This window comes from Rosa chinensis, chromosome 5 (genome assembly GCF_002994745.2).
Source record: "Rosa chinensis cultivar Old Blush chromosome 5, RchiOBHm-V2, whole genome shotgun sequence".
Lineage (NCBI taxonomy): Eukaryota > Viridiplantae > Streptophyta > Magnoliopsida > Rosales > Rosaceae > Rosa > Rosa chinensis.
Window position 1 is genome coordinate 89,143,801 of NC_037092.1, and position 27,895 is coordinate 89,171,695.

Here is a 27,895-nt window from a genome sequence, read left to right on the forward strand (position 1 = left end):
GTTTTTTTTGTTTAGAATTTTGTAGCCTATAGACCATTGAAGTATATGATATTGTAGGGTCTTAATTCATGTTATTTTGGCATCCTATAGCAGAAAATGATGCAAAAAATGAAGAGGCTGATATTGAGGAGCTCATCAAAGAAGTTGCAGATCAGGTGGCAAAGTAATTGTAAGTGGAACAGTGGGCACTACATATCTTTAAGCGTCACAGCTGGTATCAATTTCTAATGTTTTGCTCTGTAAGTGAAAAAGTAAATTTCTAATGTCACAGCTGGTATCTAGTATAAATTGCTGACCATGGTTCTTGCTTTATATCTGGTTCTCTTTGTGTTCTTGTTTCTCGTTCGGTTCTTGGGTTTCTTGAGGTTATTCAGATTCTTTATATGCTGGGAGTTGTTATCTAGGTGAGTTGTGATTGGATATGGATTCCCTTATGTCAATTATGGTGTTCTAGTTCAACTAAGGCACATTGTTTGGTTTTGTTGACAATCTTTTTCGGTTTGGTTGTTGCTGGAAGATTTTTCATTTATTTACTTAAGTTGAAAGATCAAAGTATAGATTGGTTTTTCAGTATATTAGCTTTGTCTGAGATACAAACACTATGGTTCCAATCTTTCAAAACCATTATCATTCGATACAGCAGAAATATCTTTGACTTGACAACAAATTTATGCCTCCCCCTCCTTTCTTTTCTGGTTTGTAAGCTTTTTTTCACTATCTTTCAACCTCTGCTTGTTCAATTTGGGTTCTATAGGTTTTTTGGGTACTTCAAAGCTCACAAGAAACTTGCAGGAGCGGTATGGGGATTACTAAAGCATTGCGGTTGCAGGTAGAACCACGCTAGTTTGGTTAATCTTTATTTGGCCGGGAGTTATACTTCATTTGAAATGTTTCTACTCTGCATTACATAGACCAACATCCTGTCTGTCTTTGCTTGTAACCTTTCATTTTTAATACAATTAATTTCTTTCTATTAAATAAGAAAGTTTCTGATCCTTTTATAGTGTCATGCATTTTAGAGCAATATTGTTGCCTCTGGTGGACTTGGAGGGGAGGTATTCATTTGGGATCTCGAAGCAGCCCTTGCTCCGGTCTCAAAGTTAGGTGATTCTGTGGAAGATGATTGTTCAAATGCCACCAATGGTTCTGGAAATGCACAACCGATTACAAGTTTACGTACTATCAGCTCTAGCAACAGCATTTCTATGCACACAACTCAGGCACATGGATATGTTCCAATCTCTGCCAAAGGCCATAAAGAATCAGTTTATGCACTGGCAATGCATGATAGTGGCATGGATCACTTCTTGTCTCTGGTGGAACATATGCATGATAATGGATATGTTCCAATCTCTGCTTCTTGATTCTACTGGCAGGTTGGTTGGATTAGTTCTTCATAGGCTATGTTGATTGAATGCTTTATATGATTTTTTATATTTGTACATGAATTATGTTTTAACTCTACATAATCAAGCTTCGTTCTTAGGTTGAATCCATTTAACTTGCGTATGACTCTGTAATCTGTCTAATATTTTTCTAAATGTCTTTCATTGATACAGAAAAATACATTTTGCATATGAGTTAGACCATGATCTGAGATTAGAATGATTTATTCTTCCCATCTTATCTATTATATGTAGTGCTTCTATGCAATTTTGTTATGTTGTCAGTCCATTGACCAATTTCTCTTTGAACTTTCACTTTTGCAGGTTTTGCTTATCAGGATCTTCTGATTCAATGATTAGGTTGATAACTCACCTATCTCTTCTTTACCATGCAAACAATTAGCATTTAGATGCAAGATGAATTACTTATGTCATAAGTAGTTGGTAATTTGGTACTTTGTCCGTTATCCACCTAATTCTCTGTCTATTTTGTAGACTATGGGATCTTGGTCAGCAAAGATGCGTGCATTCTTATGCGGTGCACACAGATTCTGTTTGGGCACTTGCCAGTACGCCAACGTTTAGTCATGTATATAGTGGTGGGAGAGACCTTTCTGTGAGTACAATTCCTCCTTACAAATTGACTTCCCCCAGACATCTTTCGTCTTTGGCTGTTTGGCTTTGTTGCTCATTGTTTAATGCTCAATTCTGTTTATATTTTCAGTTGTACTTGACAGACTTGACCACAAGAGAGAGTCTTTTGCTTTGCCAAGGAGAACATCCCATTCTGCAGTTGGCTCTAGATGATGATAGCATATGGGTTGCAACAACAGATTCTTTAGTTAATAGATGGCCTGCTGAGGGGCGCAATCCTCAGAAAATTATCCAAAGAGGTGGCGCTTTCTTGGCCACAAATTTGTCATTCTCTAGAGCAAGGGTGTCCTTGAAATGAACTTTAAACTTTTTCCTATTTACTTGCAGGAGCGGTATGGGGATTACTGAAGCATTGCGGTTGCAGGTAGAACTCCAGAAGCAGCTTCATGAACAACTTGAGGTATGCAATTGGAAGCCATGCACTGTCTTTATGTCTCTATACAAATGTGCTACTGTTTACATGTTGGGAGATGGGTAGAGTGCTCAAGGAAATATAGTAATGTGAGGGTGAAATAAACTTCGGTCATACTTCCATTTAATTTCTTGTTTAAGGAGAGAAATTACAAATTTGTGCTCAATGTAAATGACAGGACCCGCCCCGGTTTTCACCCTGAAATCCGAAGAGGCCCTGCGGGGCCCACTTTAGAAGAAATTCTACCAAAAATTTGACAGAACTTCCCCTAAAAATGGACAACCCAAAACCTGTAGAAAAACATCCACACTTCTAAATCATCCATCCTTATTCTCCTGGAGCCACCCTGCTCCCTATATCACAACATCTCTCATATCACAAAACAATTCTGAAACTTAAGAATATTAATCTCAAGAGATATCAGAGCAATCTATTTCTCAGGCGTACAAGAAGGTAGAATACAAGATAAACTACCAATACTTTTATAATGCGGAAGCTACGACAGCTATGCCTCAACCCCAAGTACGCTCGACCTCAAGCTAAACTGGCCTGCAAACTGGGCATTTAAAACCGAAGGGCCCAGGGGAAAACATTTAAAATCCGTTAGAGTGAGTGGACGAAAAATAAGTAATTTCAAATGAATAAGTAAAACTTAATGCTTTCCCAAGTTATTCTCTAAAACTTCGCATGCAGTAACAATCTTGAACACACTCTTAAAATCTCATCCTCAATCCTTATAAAAACATCATTTTCATGAGGCTCGTTTGATGACTAGAAAGGACTGCTGTCTAGTCATCTCATGCCATCTAGGAGGGACTGCCACCCAGATGACGCATCGGAAGGGACTGACAACCGGAATAGGAGGCGGTGGATAGATGGAACTGCCAACTAGCCACATGTGGTAGACGGGACTGCCGACTAACCACAGGTAGTAGACGGGACTGCCGACCAACTACCTCATGTCATCTGGAAGGGACTGCCAACCAGGTGACGCATCGGATGGGACTGCCAACCGAGCTGTAGTCTGGAAGGGACTGCCAATCAGACCATTACCTAGAAGGGACTGCCAACTAGGTAAGATACGCATGCGCCAAAACTGGCCTCCTTAATCAACTGAATAGCCTCCTCAAGAACTGAAAATAACCTCAAAATCTCAATAAATCCTTGAAAGCATCCTCGAAAGCATAAAATCAAATACTCTGTAAATCAATAAATGCTTTCGGAAAGGAAAACTCAATCTAACTTCAAAGCTGATAAGTACGGAGCTCAAAGCTCAATAAATCTCGATAATCAATCATGCTCAAATATTCGATGAAACATTCGTACTCGTGAATCCTCATAAAAACCGATATTCGAAATCCAAAATTCTCATAATATTTTCTGAATCAGTCACTTCCCGAAAATCATTCCTCAATTCAATAACTCATGAATGACTATCTCAAAAATCTACTAAAAGCCCTCGGGAAGGAATTTCAATACTAATCTCGTAATCCATAAATAAATCTCGATAGACTAAATCTCATAAAACCATAAAACTCAATAATTCAAATTATAAATTAAATCTCAATCGGAAAAATGCTAATATACTGCATGCACAATTAATTTAAAAACAAATGTCCACTCACAGTACTATTTAGGCGACCATGCATACGAGTTCCTTCGTCGAGCAATAGCTCGGTACATCGCCCTGTGCACAATTATATTCCGTGAATAACTATTCAACAATTAAATACGATTCTCAAAATCAAATCCTCATAATTACATCTCCACTTCTCCTCGGATGCAACCCAAATTATACCACTAATACCATTTCGTTAATTTAAAGGTTCCAAGGCAGAACCGAGAGATATCCGACGGCCGGATTCTCGTAATTCGATAATCGAAACCCTAAACTTCAAAAATTCATAATTAAATCCAAGCTTCTCCAAAATTCACCAAATTTCATATACAAGCTCTACAATATTTATAGGATTTAATGGGCTAAAAACTGGAATTAAAACACAGCCCAACACGCCTCCACGCGCCACCAACAGTGGCAGCGCGTGGGCCCCACGCGCCGGCGGCAACCACCTCCGATGGCCACCATATTTTGACAGCAGCACCTACACAACACACTGATCAATTTTCTCAACTACAACACATCCCAATTTTACCTTTAAACAGTCGAAATCAACCGGTGCAGAAAACCCAGAAAATCAAGAACCCTAGATTTTCAATTCTGCCTCTACACTTCAAATTGAAATGAAAGACCTTAGGGGAAATGATCTATGTCAAAAACCGAACCTTCGACGCCAATTTGGTGGCCGGAGACTGCCGGAATCGGAAAATATCGACGCTGCCTCAGAAATGCTACAGTGACCGTCATCTTCTTCTCGTTGCTGCACCTTCCACAGTTCATATTAAGCTACGAAACGAACCCAGAAATCAAGAGAAGGAAGAGAGCTTTCCAACGACATCTTACACGTCAAAATCCGTCGCCGGATGGAGGAGTTATGGCCGGAAGAAGGTGACGAGGTCGGAGAGGAAGAGAGAGTCGGGGAGAGAGAAAGGAGAGGGCTCGGTAAGTTTCCGAAAATGGAAACTTACCACAGTAACTCGTCCTATTTATAGAAACTTACCATGAACAGTAACTTTACCATTTCGCTTATAACTTTTGCATACGAACTCCGATTTTTACGTACCACATATACACGCGCTCGGTTTAACGTCCCCTACAACTTTCATGAAGGAAATTTTCTCAAATTTTGACCCGAACAAAAAGTCAACTTTTAGGGCCCCCTAAAAGCATTGAAACGACAGTAAAAGTGAAAGTAAAAGTTTTTTACCGTCCAAATGACTAGTAACCTGGTGAATTCGGGTTCGGGACGTCACAATCTCCCCACCTTATAAAAATTTCGTCCTCGAAATTCCATACTGTTGAAGTAGAGATGGGTGCACACGCCAATCCATAGTAAACAGTCACGAGATGAATAGCACATCAATCGTACGGCCGTGGCGATGATAAGGCACAAAAAGATGTGCAAGTCTGCTCAAATCATGTAGAAATTACCTTCAAAACTGATCCAAAACTTGACCAATTAGAACATGGAGATCAACCCTTATAAGAAACAATTCTCTAGCTGAAATCTAGCCAATTATTGCGATCTGAATAATTCCCACAGCGTTCTTACTAAATTCAGTGTCTTAGTAGATAGATTTACTTCCACTCATTACTGACAGTCCTTAACAACTAAGGGAGAACATCGTCAAAGCATTATGTTTGAAGCAACCTGTAAACTGTTCAACTATGTGAGCAGAAACACCTACTAAAATTCTCAGAATAAAGACTCAAGACTAAATCAAGGTCGGTTACTTGAAAGAACTACACCTTGAAACTGCACAACGAAAATCAATTCTTCTTTGGATTAAGTTTTTCCCTTTGCAATCTTAAGTCAACGACTGGAGTAGCTGATAATCTCGACAATCTCGATTACACAAGCAACCAAAAACATATACTTAGAACCCCAAATGTATCAATGTTCCAAGTTGGATACCCTTGTCTTACCTAACTATGTAATAGTACATACTCACAAGTACACAACTTCGACGTCAAGAAATTTAGGTCAAATACTAGTCCAAATAACTCATGGTATCAATATCACAAACTATTCAGTTTGAATAGTAGCATTCATACTCTTTTTCATATAACTCGTACAGTGAAGATCCACTTTGTTCACCAACAACATGATAATACATTTACTCACACTTAAAACAATTTCAATTCGTACACGGTTTATGTAAAGTCCAACAGTTAATAAAACACCACAAGATGCTCACTGATAACCCACATGTCTGAAACAACCAATTTCCTTAGCAACCACAAAACCGCACTTGCTTTTTGTCTGTTTGTGCTTAAATTTCTGATCGAATGTCGTGCACGTAGAGATCCCATAGTTGTCAAGCATATCAAAGAGTAGCCTCGAACCAACCTATAAGTTCTTAATCATGCATGTTATGGGGCCACTACACTTTCATTGCGCTACTTTGATACCTGACTAAAACATTGATCAAAGCCTTGAGATGACATCTAAGTCAACTAGAGAAACTTCTTTGATACATACCCTGCTGGCCATAAGGCGACACATTTCACACACCTGTTTATGTTCAAAATTCTGTACCAGACTGCTAGCAAGATAGTCCATTCTTTCTTCTCTATGTTTCCACACCGTAATCTTCCAATAATCAACGTCAAACTTGCAAGTACTTGAGTATAGCGAACTCTCCTGGCATGGATCAAAGCCGGTATCCCCAAGCGACACTGTCATTGCTAAACTGAGGATAAAGTAGCTGAAGATCCACCCTCTAACAACACTTATTCAATAATATTCCAGCTACAACAACAATTTCAAAAACTAATCCGCGCTAACTAAGATTGCACCAAAATTTCTCAATCCTCATCTCGCTAAGCATAAATCCAACAACACAACTCAACCATACTCGCTCAACAATTTAGTACTTCAAGAGTAAATTGAAACCCTTGATAAAACCCAACTCCAAACAAACAATTTCCAAACTCAACTCGAACATTTTGCCAAGTCATCGTACCTATAAACCCGTGATGGTGACCGAATATCAATCGTACTAACAACTTCCTGTACTTCTCCAAATATGGGCCACCATACGGTAGAAATATCAATTAAAGTGTGAATTAAATCTCAAACAGTTTAACCAATTCCACCAGTAACGGTACCAAGGTAGTAAAATTCACTTAATTCCTTCAAAGCAATCTGTTAGTATATGTATGCAACTCAAGCAACCACCAAAATTCCTAGATGACAAACACCGTTCACAGAGTCTTTCCTCGAACAACAACCTTGATGTAAAACAGACACTCGTCCAACATCTCATTTCACACAAAGCGGTACCTGGATCTGAAATTTTTCCAACCACCTGGCGATCCAATTCCTCCATTTAATCACTGTTGAAATACGTCACTGCCAAGACAAACCGCATTACGTCTGACCCACATATAACAAGAATTCTGGTCAAACCTTAATCTGAAATATTTCTGGAGCCAACTGAGAAACTTATTTCCTCAAAGTTATTCCACTAATCACTCTTACAATATCCCAATCTAACTGTCTAGCAAAAACTTCACCAAGGGTCTATCACAATTAATCTTTAAGGCTCCACAATTTATAACTCAAATCATACTCCGTATCACAAGTAATTCCACTTGCACCATTATGAATACCCAACGAGATCACTACCACTATTCTCCAATTTTTAGGTACAACCATTTCAACCAAAACGGATAACCAATTGAGTACACGCATAGGCACAATCTCATATACAAAAGTTGTTTCTAATCTTCTCAATTAAATACTGGCAAAGATCGTAACTCGATTGTAAAGCTCTATGCGTCCAACTAAATACTCAAGTTTCAAACATAAAACTATATCAAAACTTAAATTCTGTCTATCTCCTTACTCAATACGATCCAAAACTTCAAATGGATCAATTATAAGTCAATGTATATAGAATCAATTTCTTCCAATCCAAACAAAACTAGATCCAAATATCATGGTTAGGTCAAAGGCCCAAGATAACCAGTCATGATTTCCAAGTAATCTCCAACAACTATCAATGATATCACAAATGTCACATACATGACATATCACATTATGTACCACAAATCCTGAAACTTGGTTCAACGTCAGAACCACTAATATTACTAGTTCCATTTCCATCAAAAATTCTGATTCTAAAGCAATTTATAGCAAACTGAGACAACCCAAATCTATGCCCACTCAACTCTAACAATCAAACACGAAATCGAACTCCAGTCTTGCACCTTAAACCTTACCCCAACAAACTTGTTGGCATCGAGGGAGAGATAACCACCACATTCCCTCGGATCACATTTCGTAGCATAACTCAACCCTGTAAGGTAATCTAAAATCACCATCACCATGAAAAGGTGCAAGACACTTAAACAATCTGATATGCAGACAGATCCCTATGAGGTCGGCGTATAAGAGGCATAGCACCTGAAGGAAAATCAACTAACCACGTACCTTACATACTTGATGAATACTTCAGCACCGAAGAGTAAACGATGGGGAACCGCTGCAGTCGGGCCATCACTCGGGAGGTACTGAGTAACATCAAGCATATAAGGTAACCAGATCGAAACAAGTCTACAGAATCTTAAAACCTAGTGCTCTGATACCAACTGACAGGACCCGCCCCGGTTTTCACCCTGAAATCCGAAGAGGCCCTGCGGGGCCCACTTTAGAAGAAATTCTACCAAAAATTTGACAGAACTTCCCCTAAAAATGGACAACCCAAAACCTGTAGAAAAACATCCACACTTCTAAATCATCCATCCTTATTCTCCTGGAGCCACCCTGCTCCCTATATCACAACATCTCTCATATCACAAAACAATTCTGAAACTTAAGAATATTAATCTCAAGAGATATCAGAGCAATCTATTTCTCAGGCGTACAAGAAGGTAGAATACAAGATAAACTACCAATACTTTTATAATGCGGAAGCTACGACAGCTATGCCTCAACCCCAAGTACGCTCGACCTCAAGCTAAACTGGCCTGCAAACTGGGCATTTAAAACCGAAGGGCCCAGGGGAAAACATTTAAAATCCGTTAGAGTGAGTGGACGAAAAATAAGTAATTTCAAATGAATAAGTAAAACTTAATGCTTTCCCAAGTTATTCTCTAAAACTTCGCATGCAGTAACAATCTTGAACACACTCTTAAAATCTCATCCTCAATCCTTATAAAAACATCATTTTCATGAGGCTCGTTTGATGACTAGAAAGGACTGCTGTCTAGTCATCTCATGCCATCTAGGAGGGACTGCCACCCAGATGACGCATCGGAAGGGACTGACAACCGGAATAGGAGGCGGTGGATAGATGGAACTGCCAACTAGCCACATGTGGTAGACGGGACTGCCGACTAACCACAGGTAGTAGACGGGACTGCCGACCAACTACCTCATGTCATCTGGAAGGGACTGCCAACCAGGTGACGCATCGGATGGGACTGCCAACCGAGCTGTAGTCTGGAAGGGACTGCCAATCAGACCATTACCTAGAAGGGACTGCCAACTAGGTAAGATACGCATGCGCCAAAACTGGCCTCCTTAATCAACTGAATAGCCTCCTCAAGAACTGAAAATAACCTCAAAATCTCAATAAATCCTTGATAATCAATCATGCTCAAATATTCGATGAAACATTCGTACTCGTGAATCCTCATAAAAACCGATATTCGAAATCCAAAATTCTCATAATATTTTCTGAATCAGTCACTTCCCGAAAATCATTCCTCAATTCAATAACTCATGAATGACTATCTCAAAAATCTACTAAAAGCCCTCGGGAAGGAATTTCAATACTAATCTCGTAATCCATAAATAAATCTCGATAGACTAAATCTCATAAAACCATAAAACTCAATAATTCAAATTATAAATTAAATCTCAATCGGAAAAATGCTAATATACTGCATGCACAATTAATTTAAAAACAAATGTCCACTCACAGTACTATTTAGGCGACCATGCATACGAGTTCCTTCGTCGAGCAATAGCTCGGTACATCGCCCTGTACACAATTATATTCCGTGAATAACTATTCAACAATTAAATACGATTCTCAAAATCAAATCCTCATAATTACATCTCCACTTCTCCTCGGATGCAACCCAAATTATACCACTAATACCATTTCGTTAATTTAAAGGTTCCAAGGCAGAACCGAGAGATATCCGACGGCCGGATTCTCGTAATTCGATAATCGAAACCCTAAACTTCAAAAATTCATAATTAAATCCAAGCTTCTCCAAAATTCACCAAATTTCATATACAAGCTCTACAATATTTATAGGATTTAATGGGCTAAAAACTGGAATTAAAACACAGCCCAACACGCCTCCACGCGCCACCAACAGTGGCAGCGCGTGGGCCCCACGCGCCGGCGGCAACCACCTCCGATGGCCACCATATTTTGACAGCAGCACCTACACAACACACTGATCAATTTTCTCAACTACAACACATCCCAATTTTACCTTTAAACAGTCGAAATCAACCGGTGCAGAAAACCCAGAAAATCAAGAACCCTAGATTTTCAATTCTGCCTCTACACTTCAAATTGAAATGAAAGACCTTAGGGGAAATGATCTATGTCAAAAACCGAACCTTCGACGCCAATTTGGTGGCCGGAGACTGCCGGAATCGGAAAATATCGACGCTGCCTCAGAAATGCTACAGTGACCGTCATCTTCTTCTCGTTGCTGCACCTTCCACAGTTCATATTAAGCTACGAAACGAACCCAGAAATCAAGAGAAGGAAGAGAGCTTTCCAACGACATCTTACACGTCAAAATCCGTCGCCGGATGGAGGAGTTATGGCCGGAAGAAGGTGACGAGGTCGGAGAGGAAGAGAGAGTCGGGGAGAGAGAAAGGAGAGGGCTCGGTAAGTTTCCGAAAATGGAAACTTACCACAGTAACTCGTCCTATTTATAGAAACTTACCATGAACAGTAACTTTACCATTTCGCTTATAACTTTTGCATACGAACTCCGATTTTTACGTACCACATATACACGCGCTCGGTTTAACGTCCCCTACAACTTTCATGAAGGAAATTTTCTCAAATTTTGACCCGAACAAAAAGTCAACTTTTAGGGCCCCCTAAAAGCATTGAAACGACAGTAAAAGTGAAAGTAAAAGTTTTTTACCGTCCAAATGACTAGTAACCTGGTGAATTCGGGTTCGGGACGTCACAGTAAATGTTGTAAATGTAAATTTATGCTTCTCCTTTGGGAACTAGCTAAAGAAAAAGAAAACAAATTCATACAAGATTGTAGGTTCAGGTAATTTTAGTCATTGTTTTGTCTGTAGGAGGCACTTTCATGATACTGCAAGTATGTAATTGTTAGTTAGAATGCAGCAGCCATCAAAGCTAGCTAGAATGCTTTCTATTTTTGTTACATGGTATAGATGAATGTATGGATGATTGATAAATATGTATAGATCTATAGCAATATTTGGAGCAGAAATATGTTGAGCTAATTAATAGTATTAACTTTCTTTCTGCAGGTTGAGGCTGAAGTGTAAAAGTTGGAGCAGCTCAAGTCAAGTAAGCTCAAATAGATCATTTTGAAAAAGAATTTGGAACTGGAGCATCCACCCGACACACTAGGTGCAGCTCCCTTAGCACTACACTATGCAAGTATGAGAGAACTTTAGTCGCAAATATTTCTCTCGCAAAGATTTGTTTGTATCAGCTTTTGCTATTTTTCAATGTTAGCTAGGATGTAGCAGCTATCAAGCTAGCTAGAATGCCTTCTTTTTTGGTTTTATGGTGTGGATACATGAATGTATAGATGATTAACAAAGGCTGCTAGCTCTTTTGGTACATTAGACGCTTGAATTAGAGTACTTCATTACGTAATATATATTAAGCATTATATTTGTGCAAATATTCCAGGTACAATATCCATAATGCATGAACAATAGTGAATTAAATTACGGGGTATGAATACGCATATGTCGTTAATCACACAACAAATAACTTGTAATCACACAACGGTCCCTATAAAATTTTGTTGTCTCATTAGTACTCACACAACCGTACAAATATGTATCAGTTGTCCAGTGTTAAATCACCCAACGGTATAAAAACAATGTGTTGTATGACTTGTGAAGAATTCAACACTGAGCCTCACACATACAACAGGTACTTATGATACCTGTTGTGTGAAGGAACAACCAACAACAGTCGCCATATTTTTCTGTTGTGTGACAAGTTAACCAACAACAGCGTGTACTTACTACTGTTGTTTGAGTGTTATGTTTCTGTTGTGTGAGAAGTTAACCAACAACGGCGTGTACTTACTTCTGTTTTCTGATCACCATCGAAAATGCGCCGCATCCAATTTCTGGCATTGGCATGCGCAGAACTGGTGCAACGGTTATAAGCAATGCGTTGTGTCTATGATATTCAGATAACCGTGTTTCACCGTTGTGTGAGTGTACTCATCACACAACATCGAGATAGACGACAGACATGGTGCACATCACACAACAGATTTCCACCGTTATGTGATGCAGTTTTTGTAATAGTGCATCCTCTAGTCATCTCCACGAGTTCAAGCAAGGCCAAGGGAGAAGAAGCATAGCCATGAGCATCCATCATCCATCTCCAACCTTGAAGCTTGCTTTCGAGATTCAAGAGACCACCACATCAATCATTCATCACCATCTCCATCTCACGGTGTAATCCGATTCTCCTTTGTAACCTTTGCTTTGAATTTCGTTGGTTATGAACTAGTTGACATATGTGTTTGAACAAATATTAATTTCTGGAATTTTTATGATTAATTGAGAATTTTCAGATTCATATTATTGTTCTTCGAGAGTTGCTTATGTGGGTTTGTTTAATTAAATTTGCGTTATAGATAACTTTTGTATTTTAATCTTATGTGGTTGCAAACACTTAGGGTTTCGATATAATTGGTGCTAGGTTTAAGAACATGAAATCGACTTTTCGTTTTGTGTAAACTTGAATCAAAGTAGTAAAGGTTTTGTACAAAGATCGAATTTAATTAAAGAGACACTACTACAGAAAGGTCATCAGACGACTGTGATTTTCAGTTGTCTGATGACCAAACTAACCGTGGTCTAAACGAGTGTTGTGTGATTGAAAAATCAGACAACGGTGATTTCACCGTTGTGTGACAATACTTTGCTCAACAGAATATCTGTTTCCGTTGTGTGAATTTTGCGCAAGCATCTGCCTAGCATGGCATGCGCGCGGATGTGTCGGTACATTCAGACAACAGAAGAAAGAATTCACGGTTGTGTGAGATTCATAACACACAACAGATATAACTCATTCTTTGTTGTCTGAGATTCATAACACACAACAGATATTACTCATTCTTTGTTGTCTGAGATATATAACACACAACAGATATTACCTATTCTTTGTTGTCTGAGATCAATAACACACAACTGAAGTGAAATTATATCCCTTGTCTGTTGATTACTCAGACAACGGAGATGATTTCATTTCTGTTGTGTGTTATGAATCTCACACAACAGAACTTTATTTTCTTTTGTTGTTGGTTGTTAGTTCACACAACTACTCTATTTGGTTTATGTTGTGTGTTATGAATCTCACACAATAGAACTTTGTTTTCTTTTGTTGTTGGTTGTTAGTTCACACAACTACTCTATTTGGTTAGCTGTGGTGTGAATATTGTAATCAAATTGGGTAACAAACCAATGACTGTTGTAGGAAAAGCCTCAATTTTGAACTCTTTTACAGTCAGACAACACATTTATTTGCATTGTGTTGTAAGAGTAAATATTGGACAGTAATTACCACATAAAAAGTACTCAAATCCATATCATTCCATTACCATTTTTCAAACATCCATACATTCAAGTGACTAGGTAATGTACCAAACAAGAAAGCATTCCTAGCTAGCTACACATGAATCAAAAGCTGAAACAAGCATGACTTTGGCTGTTGTACATTATCTCAAATAGTTGCATATATGCCATATCCTGTTGGTAGTAGCAAAAAAGAGGTTTTATGCAGTAGCACCAGCTGCCTTTCCCTTCTTCCTCTAGAGTTTCTTCATGTAAAACTCTAATTATTTCCCCTCCAAAATGTACCTGTTATACAAGTTCAAAAGTTATATATATGAACTTGAATAAGATTCCAAGGTTAGCATTAAAGAAACAATGGTCATCATGCTTACCCATCAGATCTTCCACATTGGCCTGGGCGGGAAGAAATGCAAGCCAACAGCCTACCACCACTAAACTGCTCTTCGATGTGGGAATCAAGAATACGATCTTTCTGGCGCTTCTCAAGCTTCCTCAGGAGATTTCTAGAGCTTTGGATCATCTTATCTATCTAGCAATTAAAATTATTAACTTCTGTGATATTCTGTTTGCTCCTCATTGTACTGAGTGATTTCAAGAAAGGCTTTTGTGAAGCATATATACTTTCAGTTTTGAAAATCAGCATTTTTAATTCCCCCAAAAAACCAAAACAGGAGATTAAAAATTTATATGAAGAGCTCATTATACACTGCCACAACAATCGCATTTTGTGCACCATGCTTAATAGATATTATAGCATAGTCAATGAGAAAATGTAATGCCAAGATAAAATAGTTGGATGTGTTTGCATATAATTTATGGTTGTAAAGTTGCATCTTAATATATGCTACTTTATACAAATCAGATTACTCTGTTATGTACATTGAGAGCACATAATACTTTTCATAGAAATATAGATATTAATGCAGTTAACTAGTATTTTGAAAAATATTGAAATGGTATTTATCATTGACATGTTGTGCACCTTAAACATCTCTTGTAAACAAAGTCTAGTAATACTGGTAACCAAGGAAGGTAAACTTACTCTGCTTATTCAACTTATCAATCTGCTCCTTCAGGGTCTCAGGATCCTTCTTCAAGATCCCCACCTCCCTCACAATCACCAGAAACTTCTGTTCTCTACAGGCAGAAAAGGAACAAAGCAATGAACATTTCAAACGGGAAGATAAATGCAAATTTCCACTGGCAAAGGGAAGATAAAATTAGTATACATGATCTGGTACAGAATTTGATCACAAGTGATAAGTTCCTTGTGTCATAAAGTAATACCTCTAGTGCAGAAAAGCATCACATGTCAAAGAAAGTGATTGCAATCACCAAGGAAGGGGTCACAATCACTTTCTTTGACAACCTGCAAAACAGTATGTAAGCCCTGCAAAACCCCCAGTATCACATAACTGAACTAATTAACCTTCTTATTAACCACTGAGATAGTATTACTAACCAAATTTAAAATTGAGTTTCTTAGAGTTTCAATAATTTGTTTCTTCCCAATAATTTTTTACCATCAGATTAAAGGAAAACTACAAAAGTAGAAATCTACCTTAACCATCTCCCAATGAACTGTTTTGCGATTCTTTCTTTCCTTTTGAGCATCAAAATATTAATGGCACTGCATCACGAAGAGCTCAGTAAGAACATAGTAAGCTAGTGATCTAACCACCATGGAAACAAAAAGAAGCCACAAAAGGAGGGGGAAAATGCCTTTGAATTTCTCCTAGCAATTACTGACAATCTTCATCTGAACATTTTTAGTATCAATTCGAACTTGCCAACAACCTTTACTACAACCATATATGTCTACAATGTATTCAAAAGTTTCAGTCCAATCTAAAGACTTATCTGTGAAAATATTTCTGAATCATTCTCTTTGGTAAAATGTAAATTTGAACATATTAATTGTGCATATATATAGAGATAGGAAAGAAAGAAGAAAAATCTGCAAATGCTATAGTGAGTCACCCTGCAGCACTGAATATTACATAAAACCACATTATTTGCTTGATCAACACATGCAAGGAATAGAACAAAAAAAATTCAAATTTCACATTAAACAATCTTCAGCAGGCCCAGAGTTAAAGAGTATATTGAAAAACTTACACCTCTACAGAATAATTCAGGATTGCAAGCACACTGTTCAAGAGCTAGAAACATCAGGATTGCAAGCACACTGTTCAAGGGCTTCTACATAATTCAGGCTGCAACAACATCAAATAAACAAGGATAAGCAAATATACAGAATATATGATGCTTATGTTAACTCGAAACAATACAATAACTGCAAGGAACAAATCAGGATCATTGACAATTTGTTCATCCATGCATGTATGCCTCCAATATTGTATTGACATGTAGTTGCACCAGGGCACATGCATAGAGAGAGAGAGAGAGAGCTGTATTTAGAATTTTCAGTGGGGGCAAGATCTCTTTTTTGGATGCTTGGGGAAAGGAGGGCGGTGAATGATCCTCAATGACTGAAAGAGAAAGGTTATACCTTGAGAATTGAGAAGGATCCTTGTGGAGACAGAAGGCAAAGTTTGCCAGGGCAAAAGAAGGGGATAGACAATAAACTATTTTTCTTTTTGAAAAGGGGCTGAACTGCAAATTAGCACGGTATCATGATCCTTTTAGTCGGTTTTGTCTTTCGTTCAAATTCGACCATGAACATACACCCTTTCAAGATCAATATTCAAACTCAAAACTCACTTATTTATTTTTCTACAACTAGTTGACCACTTCAGCTGTAAACCAGTTCATCTGTGTATGAGTGTGTATTAACTGTTAAGGAGAGAGAGAGAGAAAAAAAAGCTGAATGGGATGAAGCCCTACTTTGTCATTCATTCTTTGGAACTTTAGATCATTTTGTCCCTTTACTCAATTATATAAAAGATGTAATGAAACAGTGAACCAATAAGCTAAGGTCAACTTATTGTCTGCAATCAACCATGTTAACATATACGAAGCAATCAAAGATTCAACAATGGCTAACTAACAGAAACAAAACCAAATGAGAGGAGGGGGGGGGGGAAGGATTATCTTATTTGGATAGGAAAGTAAAACAAAACATTATAATACAGGAGACAAGATGTCCATCTAGGTCTAAAGATAAATTACCTTTGATGTGTCATTGCTTGCAAGCAAACAGGTAAGAGTTTGAAGGACACCCAGAACCAGAGTCTCTCCATTAGCATCATCAAGGTTACCATTTAGTAAAGAGACAATGTGCAAAAAGCACTCTCCCTCATGAAACAAAGTCTGATAGGAATGAACAAAAAAAAAAAGTTTACACTGGAACATTAATTAGAGTTCAAAGAAAAGAGCATTAAGTCACTGAAAATGTAGCATTCGGTCAAAAAAGATAAAGAATTGACTGCTAAAGAGCCAGCTATAATATGTATATACATGCCAGGAAACTTTTTTAAAGATGATATCTTCATTTGAAGAAAAAAAAAAAAGGCCATATTCTAGAGATTCGACCATCAATGTGGTCAAATGCTTTTTCAGGTTACCCACTAGAAACATCCCCTTATTACAAATAACCAGGATTCTGCATCCATTATTACCTGAATAAACAGTTAAGAGGTAATATAGCATGGCAATCAGAAGAAGCAAAATGTACCTGCAGACCAACTGTCATGGTGAGTAGAGCAATTTCATTCTTCCCTGCCTTCAGAAAGATAGGACTTTTTAAAGTGAAGGGTGGATGTGTGCCACTTCCAGATTCACTATCTGAAGATCAAGTAGATATGAGATTCACTAGCAAGACGTTGTCTAAAAAGAATTTAATCTAGAACATTAACTCATCAATAGGTAACCAAAATTTGTTAAAATTGTGTTATTTGGAAAACACAAAAATCTACCCATGCTAAAGCCAATATTATCAGAAAACATAAATACCTTGCACTTCTAGAAATGGTTGGGAAAATATTGGACTGCAGCAATATGACTCACTGCCTTCTGCATATCTATTCCTTTCCCACATGTAATTACTTTTGTTCATTTCACCAGTTTCAAATACGATATATATATATATATATATATATATATAATAGAGAATGAATTACCAGACCTTAAGATGGGTGATTTCACTTTAACAACCTACATTGTTTATGCTTCAGAATAAAACTAATACTGGGATTATGGCATTTGTCCTGCAAGTCAAATTAAGCAAGAATGTTCAAGAGTAGACAGATACAATGTCAATTCATATCATTAGTAATAGAATCGTAATTACCTCTCTAGGAAGAGCCCTCATAATAGTTAGAGTAGTCATATCCAAAACATAATCACCAAGAGTAGTCATATCTCAAACACGAAGCAGCTCTAACAAAATTACATTCACCAAAAGTTTCCATTTTCTACTTAGAGGCCGATCAATCCTAACAAAATCATAATCACCAAGAGTTTCCAGGAACTATGTTTATGTTCTAGACAAACAAAGGTCCAAGCTTTACTTACAGTGTTCATAATCGAGAGGTCTCAGAACTTCCCCTATAATCTGACCAACACTTTGAAGCGACTTCAAATCATCTTCAGTTTTCCCAAAATCGTTCTTAGCTCCAACCACAGTAATACTCACAGTAGACTCAGATTCTTCAAAACTAAACCCACTTGTGTCTTTACTTTCCTCCACAGACCCAGACGTAGCTGACAGCAACCCGTCTTTCAATTTCTTGAAAGCAGTTTCATTCTCAACAGGCTTCACTGCTGGAGCCACTGCCCACACAACCAACATAAATCCAAATAAGACACGCTAAATTCTAAAGCCACAAGCTTTCCAAGTCCAAATTCAACAACAGCTTAGTTTTACTAAAATCCCAAATGCTATAACACATCAAAGACTCAAACTTAAAGAAATAAAGACTGAAACTTTACATTCAAGTCAATACAGGCTATACAAACAAGACAAGCCCAGAAAACTAGTGCATTGAAAAGAGTGAATGACCTAACCATCTTGCATGCTCACAACATTTTGCTACGAAACGGATTGAGACTGCAGAGAAACCTTGGCAGAGACGAAACATTGCGGACTCGGAGAAACGGCCACCCTTTGGAGGCTTCTGTGTACGGAAGAATACGACGCCGATGATGAGGAGGAGTAAGTACGGCAGCAATGGGTGGATGGAAGGGTCGCCATTTCTGGGTTCTGTGTGTTTTCTTGATTGAGAAATTCAGAGGCCAAATTAGAGTGGAGGAGTTTGGTCTTGTTGAGATTGGCAAATAGGAGGAGATGTTAATAAGGAGGACTTGGGAAACATCGAGGGGTCGACTGGGAGGGCGAGTACTCGGGCAAGTGTGACGGAGACGGCGAGAGCGAGTGGGAGGGCTGGACCGGGTTGGTGACGGTGACGGCGACGGCGTTTTCGTTGTCCAAGAAAGTGGAAACGGCGGCATCGAGGTCGTAATTATGGGATTCGAGGAAGAAGAGGGCTTCTTGTTTGGAGGCGGAGGTGATCTCGCAGAAGGAGGTGATGACGGCGTCGTTTTGGGGGCTCGATTCTTGAGCTTCGGCTTCCATAGTGTTCCTCTTCTTCTTCTTCTTCTTCACTCTTTTGATCGGATTCTTGAGCTTTGGCCATGGTTGCAGACTTGCAGATTGAGATTGAGATTGAGAGAGCTTTCACGAGAGATAGGGGTTTCGCACAGAGATAGAGAGAGAGGATGGTGAGAGAGATCCAAATAGTCAAATAGACTTAGGGTTTGTGAGAGAGGATTGAGAGCGGACCGAGATTTAGGGTGTGTCTGAGAGGACTGAGTTTCATTTCATTTTGTCGAGAGAGTTTCAAGAGTGTGGGAGGTATAAGTAAACTTCAAATAAAATCTAAAGTGACTCACACAACACAAACCTAACAAACTGTTGTAAGAGTGCACTACAAAAATCAAAATGCCAAACACATGGAGGGAAATATACCGCGCCCATAGCATTTTGGCTTAAAATGTTGCCGCTTATATTCTAACTTCACACAACAGAAAAGTATAACTTCTGTTGTCTAATTTCTACAACTTGCACTAGGTTTACCTTGTGGAAGACATTCAAGCAAGCTTCCTCAAAATTTGGCATCCAGTTTTCAATCACACAACGGAAACCTCAAGCACCGTTGTATCAAGTAGCCCAAATTTCAGATTTCAAGAGGCAACCAAGACTCGAGAGTGGAGGGAAATTTGCCGCTAAATTTTTAAGAATCAGACGACGGACCATGCTTAATTTCCGTTGTGCAATGTAGTTCCTATAAAAAAGTTATCACTTTGTTGGCATTCACACAACAGAATTCAACCAGCACCGTTGTATGATTAAACTGACTTCAACACACAACAGATGATTTGTGTTCCGTTGTGTGATTAGTGTTGTGTGATTAACTTTTTGTACTAGTGAGAATTGCAATTAGGTGGACTTTTCCATACTAAGTTGTACACTTGAGTTGATAGCCTTTCTCTATGTGTAATGTGTTAAACATGACATGATTGACTAGCTTTCTAGGGTTTGATTGCATGTTTGATAGGATTAATCTAGGTGCTTTCGCTTAGGTTAATTAGCATTGAAAAGTAAAAAATGGAAATTCATTTGCTTTCGAATGTTTCACATGATCAACTCCTCTCTCATGACTTAGATGAACAATATTAGGGTTTGAATCAATTTTAATCATATGTTTCGGTTTTGATCTTTGTTCTCTCATTCCATTCGTATGTTTATGTTTTTGCATTTTAATTGTTTTGTTAACTTAGTTTTATTTTCGAAAAATAAAAAACAAAATCCCCCCTTTTTCGTGTAAAATGTTTATAGTTAGACCTGTAAATGGACCGGATTTTGATCCGAACCCGCTCCAGATCCGTAGCTATTAAACGGGTTTGGATCGAACATTTTGATCCGTTGATCCGTTAATGATCCGAATCCGTTAACCCGTTTAATAAACGGATCGGATTTGGATTTAGGTTGATCCTCGAAACCCGAAAGCAAGCGCATCAAGCATAACTTAAGAATATCTCGATAACTCAACGCTAAAGCTCAATATCTCAATAAATCCTCGAAAGCATAAATCAAATACTCGGTAAATCAGTAAATGCTTTCGGAAAGAAATCTCAATATAACTTCAAAGCTGATAAGTGCGGAGCTCAAAACTCAAGAAATCTCGATAATTCCATCGTGCTCTAATATTTGATAAATCATTCCTAATCGTATATCATCATATAAATCGATAATCAAAATCAAGAATTCTCATAGTATTTTCTTAATCAATCACTTCCCAAAAATCATTCCCCAACTCAATAATCCATTAATAAATAGCTTGAAAATCTACTGAAAGCCCTCGAGAAGGAAATTCACTAGTCTCGTAATTCATAAAGCATAAATAAATTTGAAGAAAATTAAGCTCATAAAATCATAAAATCTCAATAATTCAAATCATAAATTAAATCTCAATCGAAAAATAATAATAATATACTGCATGCATAATTAATTTAAAATAAATGTCCACTCAAGGTTTGCACCTACAACGGCCGTCCAACTATCCCGTTCTCAAACTCGCATATCCGTCGTCCTGAACAATCAATATAATAAATAATTGTTTCTCAAGAACCGAGACTTAGTTACGATAATAAATTCAATACCCTAAAACCAATAAATCATTGGATGCTCGAAATCAACACGGAACGAGCCCAAACTTCATACGTTATATCCAATCAATAATTACATCAACGTATCGAAAATAAGATCGATCCAACGGTCGAATCTTCCCAAATCAAAATCCGAACTTTCCAAAATTTTGAAAATTCCGATTAATATCCAAACCTCCTCTAATTTCTACCAAACACCTATCTATATATTCGTAACAACATATACTACCCAACGGACCAAAACAACCCTCCAGGAAAGGTCGGACTCGCCCCACGGGCCGCCGGTCAACCACCATATCTGGCTACCAAATTTCATCCACAGTATCGTCTCATCATCCTAAACATCTTTCATAACTGTGGCCAAGGTTAATTTCAAGTTTAAGTAGTCGAAATTACCTCAAATCCGTGAGATATTTCCCGCCGTCTATTCGTCGTAATCCGGCGAAATAGAGGTTACCCATTGGCATGGGTCGAACCACGAAAACGAGAACTCCATGTTATGGGTGGTGGAACGGCCAGAAATTTCCGGAAAATGCGAAATCGCCGCAGACCCGAAATGGCCACCGCGGTCACCGCCTTGCTGCACCTCCTACGGCCCAAATAGCGCCACCAAAATACCACAGACGTGAAGAGGAGGAAGAGAGAGTTCCATAGCCGCCGGCCTTGTCCAAATCCATGGCTGGATGAGGAAGAAGCGACCAGAAATTGCCGACGGGGTCGGGGAGAGAAACGGGAGGAGAGAGAGAGAGTTACCCATAAGACCTACCACAGTAACTTCCCATATAATAGGAAATTATCACAAACAGTAACTTTACTTTTTCGCTTATAACTTTCACATACGAACTCCTGTTTTTACGAACCACATATGCACGTACTCTGTTTAACGTCCTCTACGACTTTCATGAAGAAAATTTTCTCAAATTTTGACCCGAACAAAAAGTTAACTTTTTGGGCCCCTAAAAGATCGAAACGGACCCGAAAAGTAAATGCAAATGTCGTTTACCGATCGAAAGACTCGTAAACTGGCCCAATTTCTTTCTTGTTTTTGGCCGGTAAAATGAGATTTCTTGACTTCAACCAAAAGAATAATCAACTTTGAACCACATTAGGTCTGTAATTATTCTCGAGTCTTAATTGGCTGCTTCATCTCCAACCCCACATTAGTTCTGTAATTATTCTTGAGTCTTAATTGGCTGGACGTTGCTTTCTTATCCTTCATGAAAGGCAATAGATAATGCATCAACGATCAGTCAGGAAGATCCGAGTGCAGACATGTTTTTGTTAACATGGAAAAACTTATTGGAGGTTGCCCCATTTCATGAGTTGGAAGACTTGACTTCCAACAAAATTATTAACTTATATATTTGGAAGTTCCATATACAACGAATCTTTTGTGATATCAATTGCATGGCTGAAGAATTTGAGTCTATTGATAGCGTATTAATTCCCTGCAGTCACTTGCATCCTTCATCCAAGAAATTCACAAAGAGGTAGATTGGCTCTATACATGTATTGGTCAACTAGCTTGGCCTATTCTCAATCAATCGATCTAGTCTATGACTAAGTACTATAAAGAATTGGTCCATCATTATACCTAGATCATTTCGTTTAATTAATAATTTTTGTTCTTTGTTTTGCTTTAGTCCAATACCTTTTGACGCTTATATTTTAACTAATGGTAATTTATCGTCCATGTGTAACATTATATCAAACTCAATTGGTTCTTCTTTAACACTAAAAGACGTCCATTCTGCGTTGCTTTCATGCTTCATGCCCCACTAAGATATTGCATTTTATTTTAGGAGGTGATGAAATTGGCTTCTTCTTTTTTTTTCTTTTTTTTTCTTTTGCAAACTATACCCTTGTATCTTTACTTTTGTATATGTTTTACAACGAACATGTGCATAACAAAAAGAAGAGGTGATGTGGTTTGCATAAAATCGTGTGTTGATTTCACTCCTCTTTATTTTTTAAGATTATCGATATTTTATAAAATTCGGTTTGTGATAGATTCTTAGACTTTAAGGTTACTTTATCGAAAAAAAAAATACTAATAATAACAAACCGAAAACAAAAGAAATTGAGAGCTTTAGGGTTCCAGTGCTCAGCTCTTGCATGAGATTAATTAGATTCCCAATTGCATCAGTTCAATGAGATCCACGTAATGACGTAGAAAGAATAATTGTTAGGATCAGTTCAATGAGAGAGGTTAGCATGTCCTGATAAATTTTTTCTTCGTCAAAAAAGAATGTAGTGGAAATTTTTTCCTACATATTACTTCATGAACCTGTTAAACTTTCCTTCATTCAATGTACTTGTCTTTTCTTTTTCCATTTACTGTAATTCATCACTTTCTACATAAAATAAAAAAACATGGAATGCGTCTCTTAAACAGTGCATGCAATAGGGGCATGGAATATTAGTTAATTAATTCAATAATTTGCGGCAGGACAATCTATAAATACGTGCTTTCATCTTCTATCTCCAAGTGCAAACCCGACTCATCAAACTAAACATAGATTTTATCATGGGGTTATCATCTCTATGTTTAGCATTTGCGTCGATGTTTATCCTTTCAAAACTTGTCTTGTCACGTCTTGTGATGGCCGACTCTTTACAATCATATACTCCTCCTTGCCATGATGACGAGATCTTTGCCTTGCTACAATTCAAGCAAAGCTTTGTCATTCACATGTCTGCTTCACGTTGTGAGGCTGCTGCTCATCTAAAGATTTCTTCATGGAAATCAAACAGCAATTGTTGCTCATGGGACGGGGTCGAGTGTGATGAAGAGACTCGTCAGGTGATTGGACTTGATCTTAGTAGCAGTTGTCTCTATGGCTCTATCAACTCCAATAGCACCCTCTTCCGCCTTTTTCATCTTGAGAGTCTCAACCTTGCTCACAATAATTTCAATTTCTCTCAAATTCCTCCTACCGTTAGGAACTTTCCAAAGCTCAGGTATCTCAACCTCTCTTACTCTAACTTTTCTGGTCAAGTCCCGTCTGAAGTTTCACAATTGACCAAGTTGTCATCCCTTGATCTATCTTACAATGAAGATATGTTTTCGAATGAAGAATTGCTACGAAGCCTAGCTCAAAATTTGACTGACCTAGAAACACTTGATCTTTCTTCCATTAATATATCATCCACAACACTTAATACCTTCGCCAATTTGTCACATTTGACATCCCTCGTCCTAGCTGAATGCGGCATGTTCGGCAAATTACCATTTTCTCTTGGTAATCTCAGACATCTCATCTATTTGGACCTTTCAATGAATGAGTTCAATGGCCAAATTCCTTCTTCATTTGCCAATCTTACCCAACTCACATATTTTTCACTTGGGGGGAACTATATTAACGGCATTATCCCATGTTCTTTAGGAAATCTTACCCAGCTCACAATCCTTCGTCTTTATCAAAATCAATTATCTGGTCCAATCCCATCTTGTCTAGGTAATCTTGGCAAACTTACTGTTCTAGACCTTGATTTCAATAAATTTCAGGGAGAGATTCCTGAGTCATTATTGAATGTAGTAAGGCTCAAGGGACTTCTTCTAGCTTATAATACTCTCAGTGGTACAGTGGAGTTCCTCAAACTTCTTAAGCCGCTACCAAATTTAAAGTGGGTAGATCTATCTGGTAACAACTTGGATGTGATCACTGAAACCAGAACTATGAATGCATCTAGCATTCCAAGGTTAGAGATGCTAGGATTGGGTTCGTGCAATATAAGAAAGTTCCCAAACTTCCTAAGATATCAAGATACATTGGAGTTCTTGAACCTTTCTCGGAACGGAATACATGGCCAAGTACCAAAATGGATGTGGAACATAAGTAGAGAGTCTTTGGCGTTGTTGGACATTTCTCATAACCTCCTTTCAGGCCTTGACCAGCCTCCGGTTGTCCTTCCCTGGGTTGATCTAGCAGGGCTAGATCTTTCGTTCAACAGGCTTAGTGGCCCATTGTCGGTACCTTCCTCACAATATATGAAGTTCTATCACATTTCAAACAACAAAATAACTGGAGAAATTTCACCTTTGATTTGTAATGCGAGATCTCTTAATTCCCTTGATGTGTCAAATAACAATTTGAGTGGTATGCTTCCGCGGTGTCTCGGAAACTTAAGTAGTCTTGAAGTTTTAAGTGTTGGAAACAACTATTTTCATGGCACTCTTCCTCATTTATGCCCCACCAATGGAAGCGATTTGATGCTGATTGATGTCAGTCGTAACCAACTGCAGGGGAAATTACCGAGGTCATTGGCGAATTGTTTGAGGCTCGAGTCTCTCGTTCTGTCAAGCAATAAGTTCGATGATGTATTCCCCGTTTGGTTGGGGACTCTTTCGGAATTAAAAGTTTTGGCAATGAGGAATAGTGGGTTCTACGGTGCTATTCCGAGACATCAAAGCAATCATGATGATGGTTTCCCCAATTTGCGCATCCTTGATCTGTCTCAAAATAATTTTACCGGTCAGTTTGCATTTGAATTCATCCTCTCTGGAAAATCAATGAGAGGTATCCATCTAGACGGATCAAAGTACATGAGAGCATTTGAATTGGTAGCTGTAGAATCCGGACCCGGTGGGGGGTATTATGAAGGCTTTTACTTCTATGAGTACTCAATCACGCTGATGAATAAAGGTTTACAGAGATACTTCCAAAAGATTCGTGAAGACTTTATGGCCATCGATCTGTCGAGCAATAGATTTGAAGGCAAGATTCCAGAATTTATTGGGAACCTAAAGGGGCTTCGCTCACTTAATGTATCCAGTAACATTCTAAGTGGCCGCATCCCACCATCCTTGGGAAACTTGACAAATCTTGAAGCTTTGGACCTTTCACATAACAACTTCTTGGGTGAGATCCCTCCATCACTGTTGCAGCTTTCATTCCTCCAAATTTTCAGCGTCTCCTACAACAATCTCAAAGGTCAAATACCGGTTGGAAACCAGTTTAGTACCTTTGAAGTCACTTCATATGAAGGCAACCCAGGTTTGTGTGGAGTTCCATTGCCAAAGAAATGTTCGCGTCCTGAGGGGGTTGAACTTCCGCATTCAACAGCAGAAGAAGATGGAGTTGAATTGGATTGGAAATTTGTTGCGGCGGGGTTAGTGAGTGGGTTGGTGGTGGGAGTGGTTCTTGCAGACTTTGTGACCACGAGGTTCAGTGTGCGGTTCATTGAGATTGTTGCATTGCTGATCAGACTGATGAAAAGGATGAGAAGGCCCAGAAGTTGAGTGACCGGTCAGACTATATATGTTGCTCTTTGTTGTTTGTTGTTTGTTTGCTTGTTTTTTTTTTTTTTTTTGAATGCATTCCTTTGCCAACGCTGTTTGCTTGTTTTTTTTAATTCTTGAAAGGCTTGTAGTTTGTTTTGTTGAAGAAAGGCTTGTTGCTTGTTATGTGTAATAGATTTATAAATGAGGTTTTGTAATATTAAAGTATGAATAACTTTGGAATTCTTCTTGGAGGGTTCCGAAATTCCCTGTTTATAACTCTACTTGTAGTGTCAAACATCTTGAGATCAAAAAGAGGTATATGCACGTTTTAGATACAGGCAATTTCATGCATCATATGCTATCAACTTTCCCAAATGTTCAAATAGTAAGCTGACAAGAGATGCATCACAGTGACCAGCTCGCTTGAGTTGAGCGAGGCAATGTATCATTCATCAAAGTAACTTAGGACATCATTCATCAAAGTAACTTAGGACATTATTTCTTTATTTTTATTACATAAGGGTGTTGTTAAATGAACTCAGCAACCAAAATTCACCCCGTGCTTTCCACCCTTACCCTTAAACAAAAAAGGAAAGAAAAAAACAAACGCCTGCAATACACCGGCCTCTTATATATACAAAGTTTCAGAACAACCAAATTCACATTACCTAGCAATCGTTTTCCTTCCTCCATGTGGGAACATTACAAGAACTATCTAGGGAAAATACGGTAGATTAGTCATATAGTTATTAAAATATTTATATTTTCTTGATCACCAGAACAAACTAATGAGATACCATACAGCTTCAGTTGAGCTACGTTGGTGAAGTGAACAAAATCAGGTGGAGTGAACGAAAATCCTATATAGTTGGATCTATTGAAGAGTATGTGCATGAAGAAATACCCTAAACGCTATTTTTTTGCTCTTGTTCAAGGACCCTAACGCTCATTGAAGCACCAATATTTTACGGATTTTTACCCCACCTGTCACGGCTGTTGAAATCCATAGTCAAAAGGCATTAGCAGATTCACCTCGAGCATTTCCCTTCACAGAAGTAACATTGATGTCACTGATAACTGGCTGGTGGATCACCTCATTGTTGTTGATAATTTCGGCACCCTCTTGAAGTTTACACTTTTTAAGATGAGATTCAGTGATTGAAGATGGCTTCTCACCAGA

At 38.3% G+C, this 27,895-nt stretch overlaps 2 protein-coding genes across 2 annotated transcripts; both read left to right on the top strand.

The window, feature by feature from the left end:
* The first annotated feature begins 1,338 nt into the window (after window positions 1-1,338).
* LOC121049627 (WD repeat-containing protein 48-like) lies at window positions 1,339-2,422 on the top strand. The gene is made up of 5 exons (XM_040507464.1): window positions 1,339-1,376; window positions 1,710-1,745; window positions 1,881-2,001; window positions 2,110-2,278; window positions 2,367-2,422. The coding sequence occupies exons 1-5, from the start codon at window positions 1,342-1,344 to the stop codon at window positions 2,405-2,407; spliced, it is 402 nt and encodes a 133-aa protein (XP_040363398.1). The 5' UTR covers window positions 1,339-1,341; the 3' UTR covers window positions 2,408-2,422.
* A 22,346-nt stretch (window positions 2,423-24,768) lies between these two features.
* On the top strand, window positions 24,769-26,733 carry LOC112166818 (receptor-like protein 6). Its single transcript, XM_024303723.2, has one exon. It carries the CDS (start codon window positions 24,769-24,771, stop codon window positions 26,731-26,733), a length of 1,965 nt encoding a protein of 654 aa, XP_024159491.2.
* The last annotated feature ends 1,162 nt before the right edge of the window (window positions 26,734-27,895 follow it).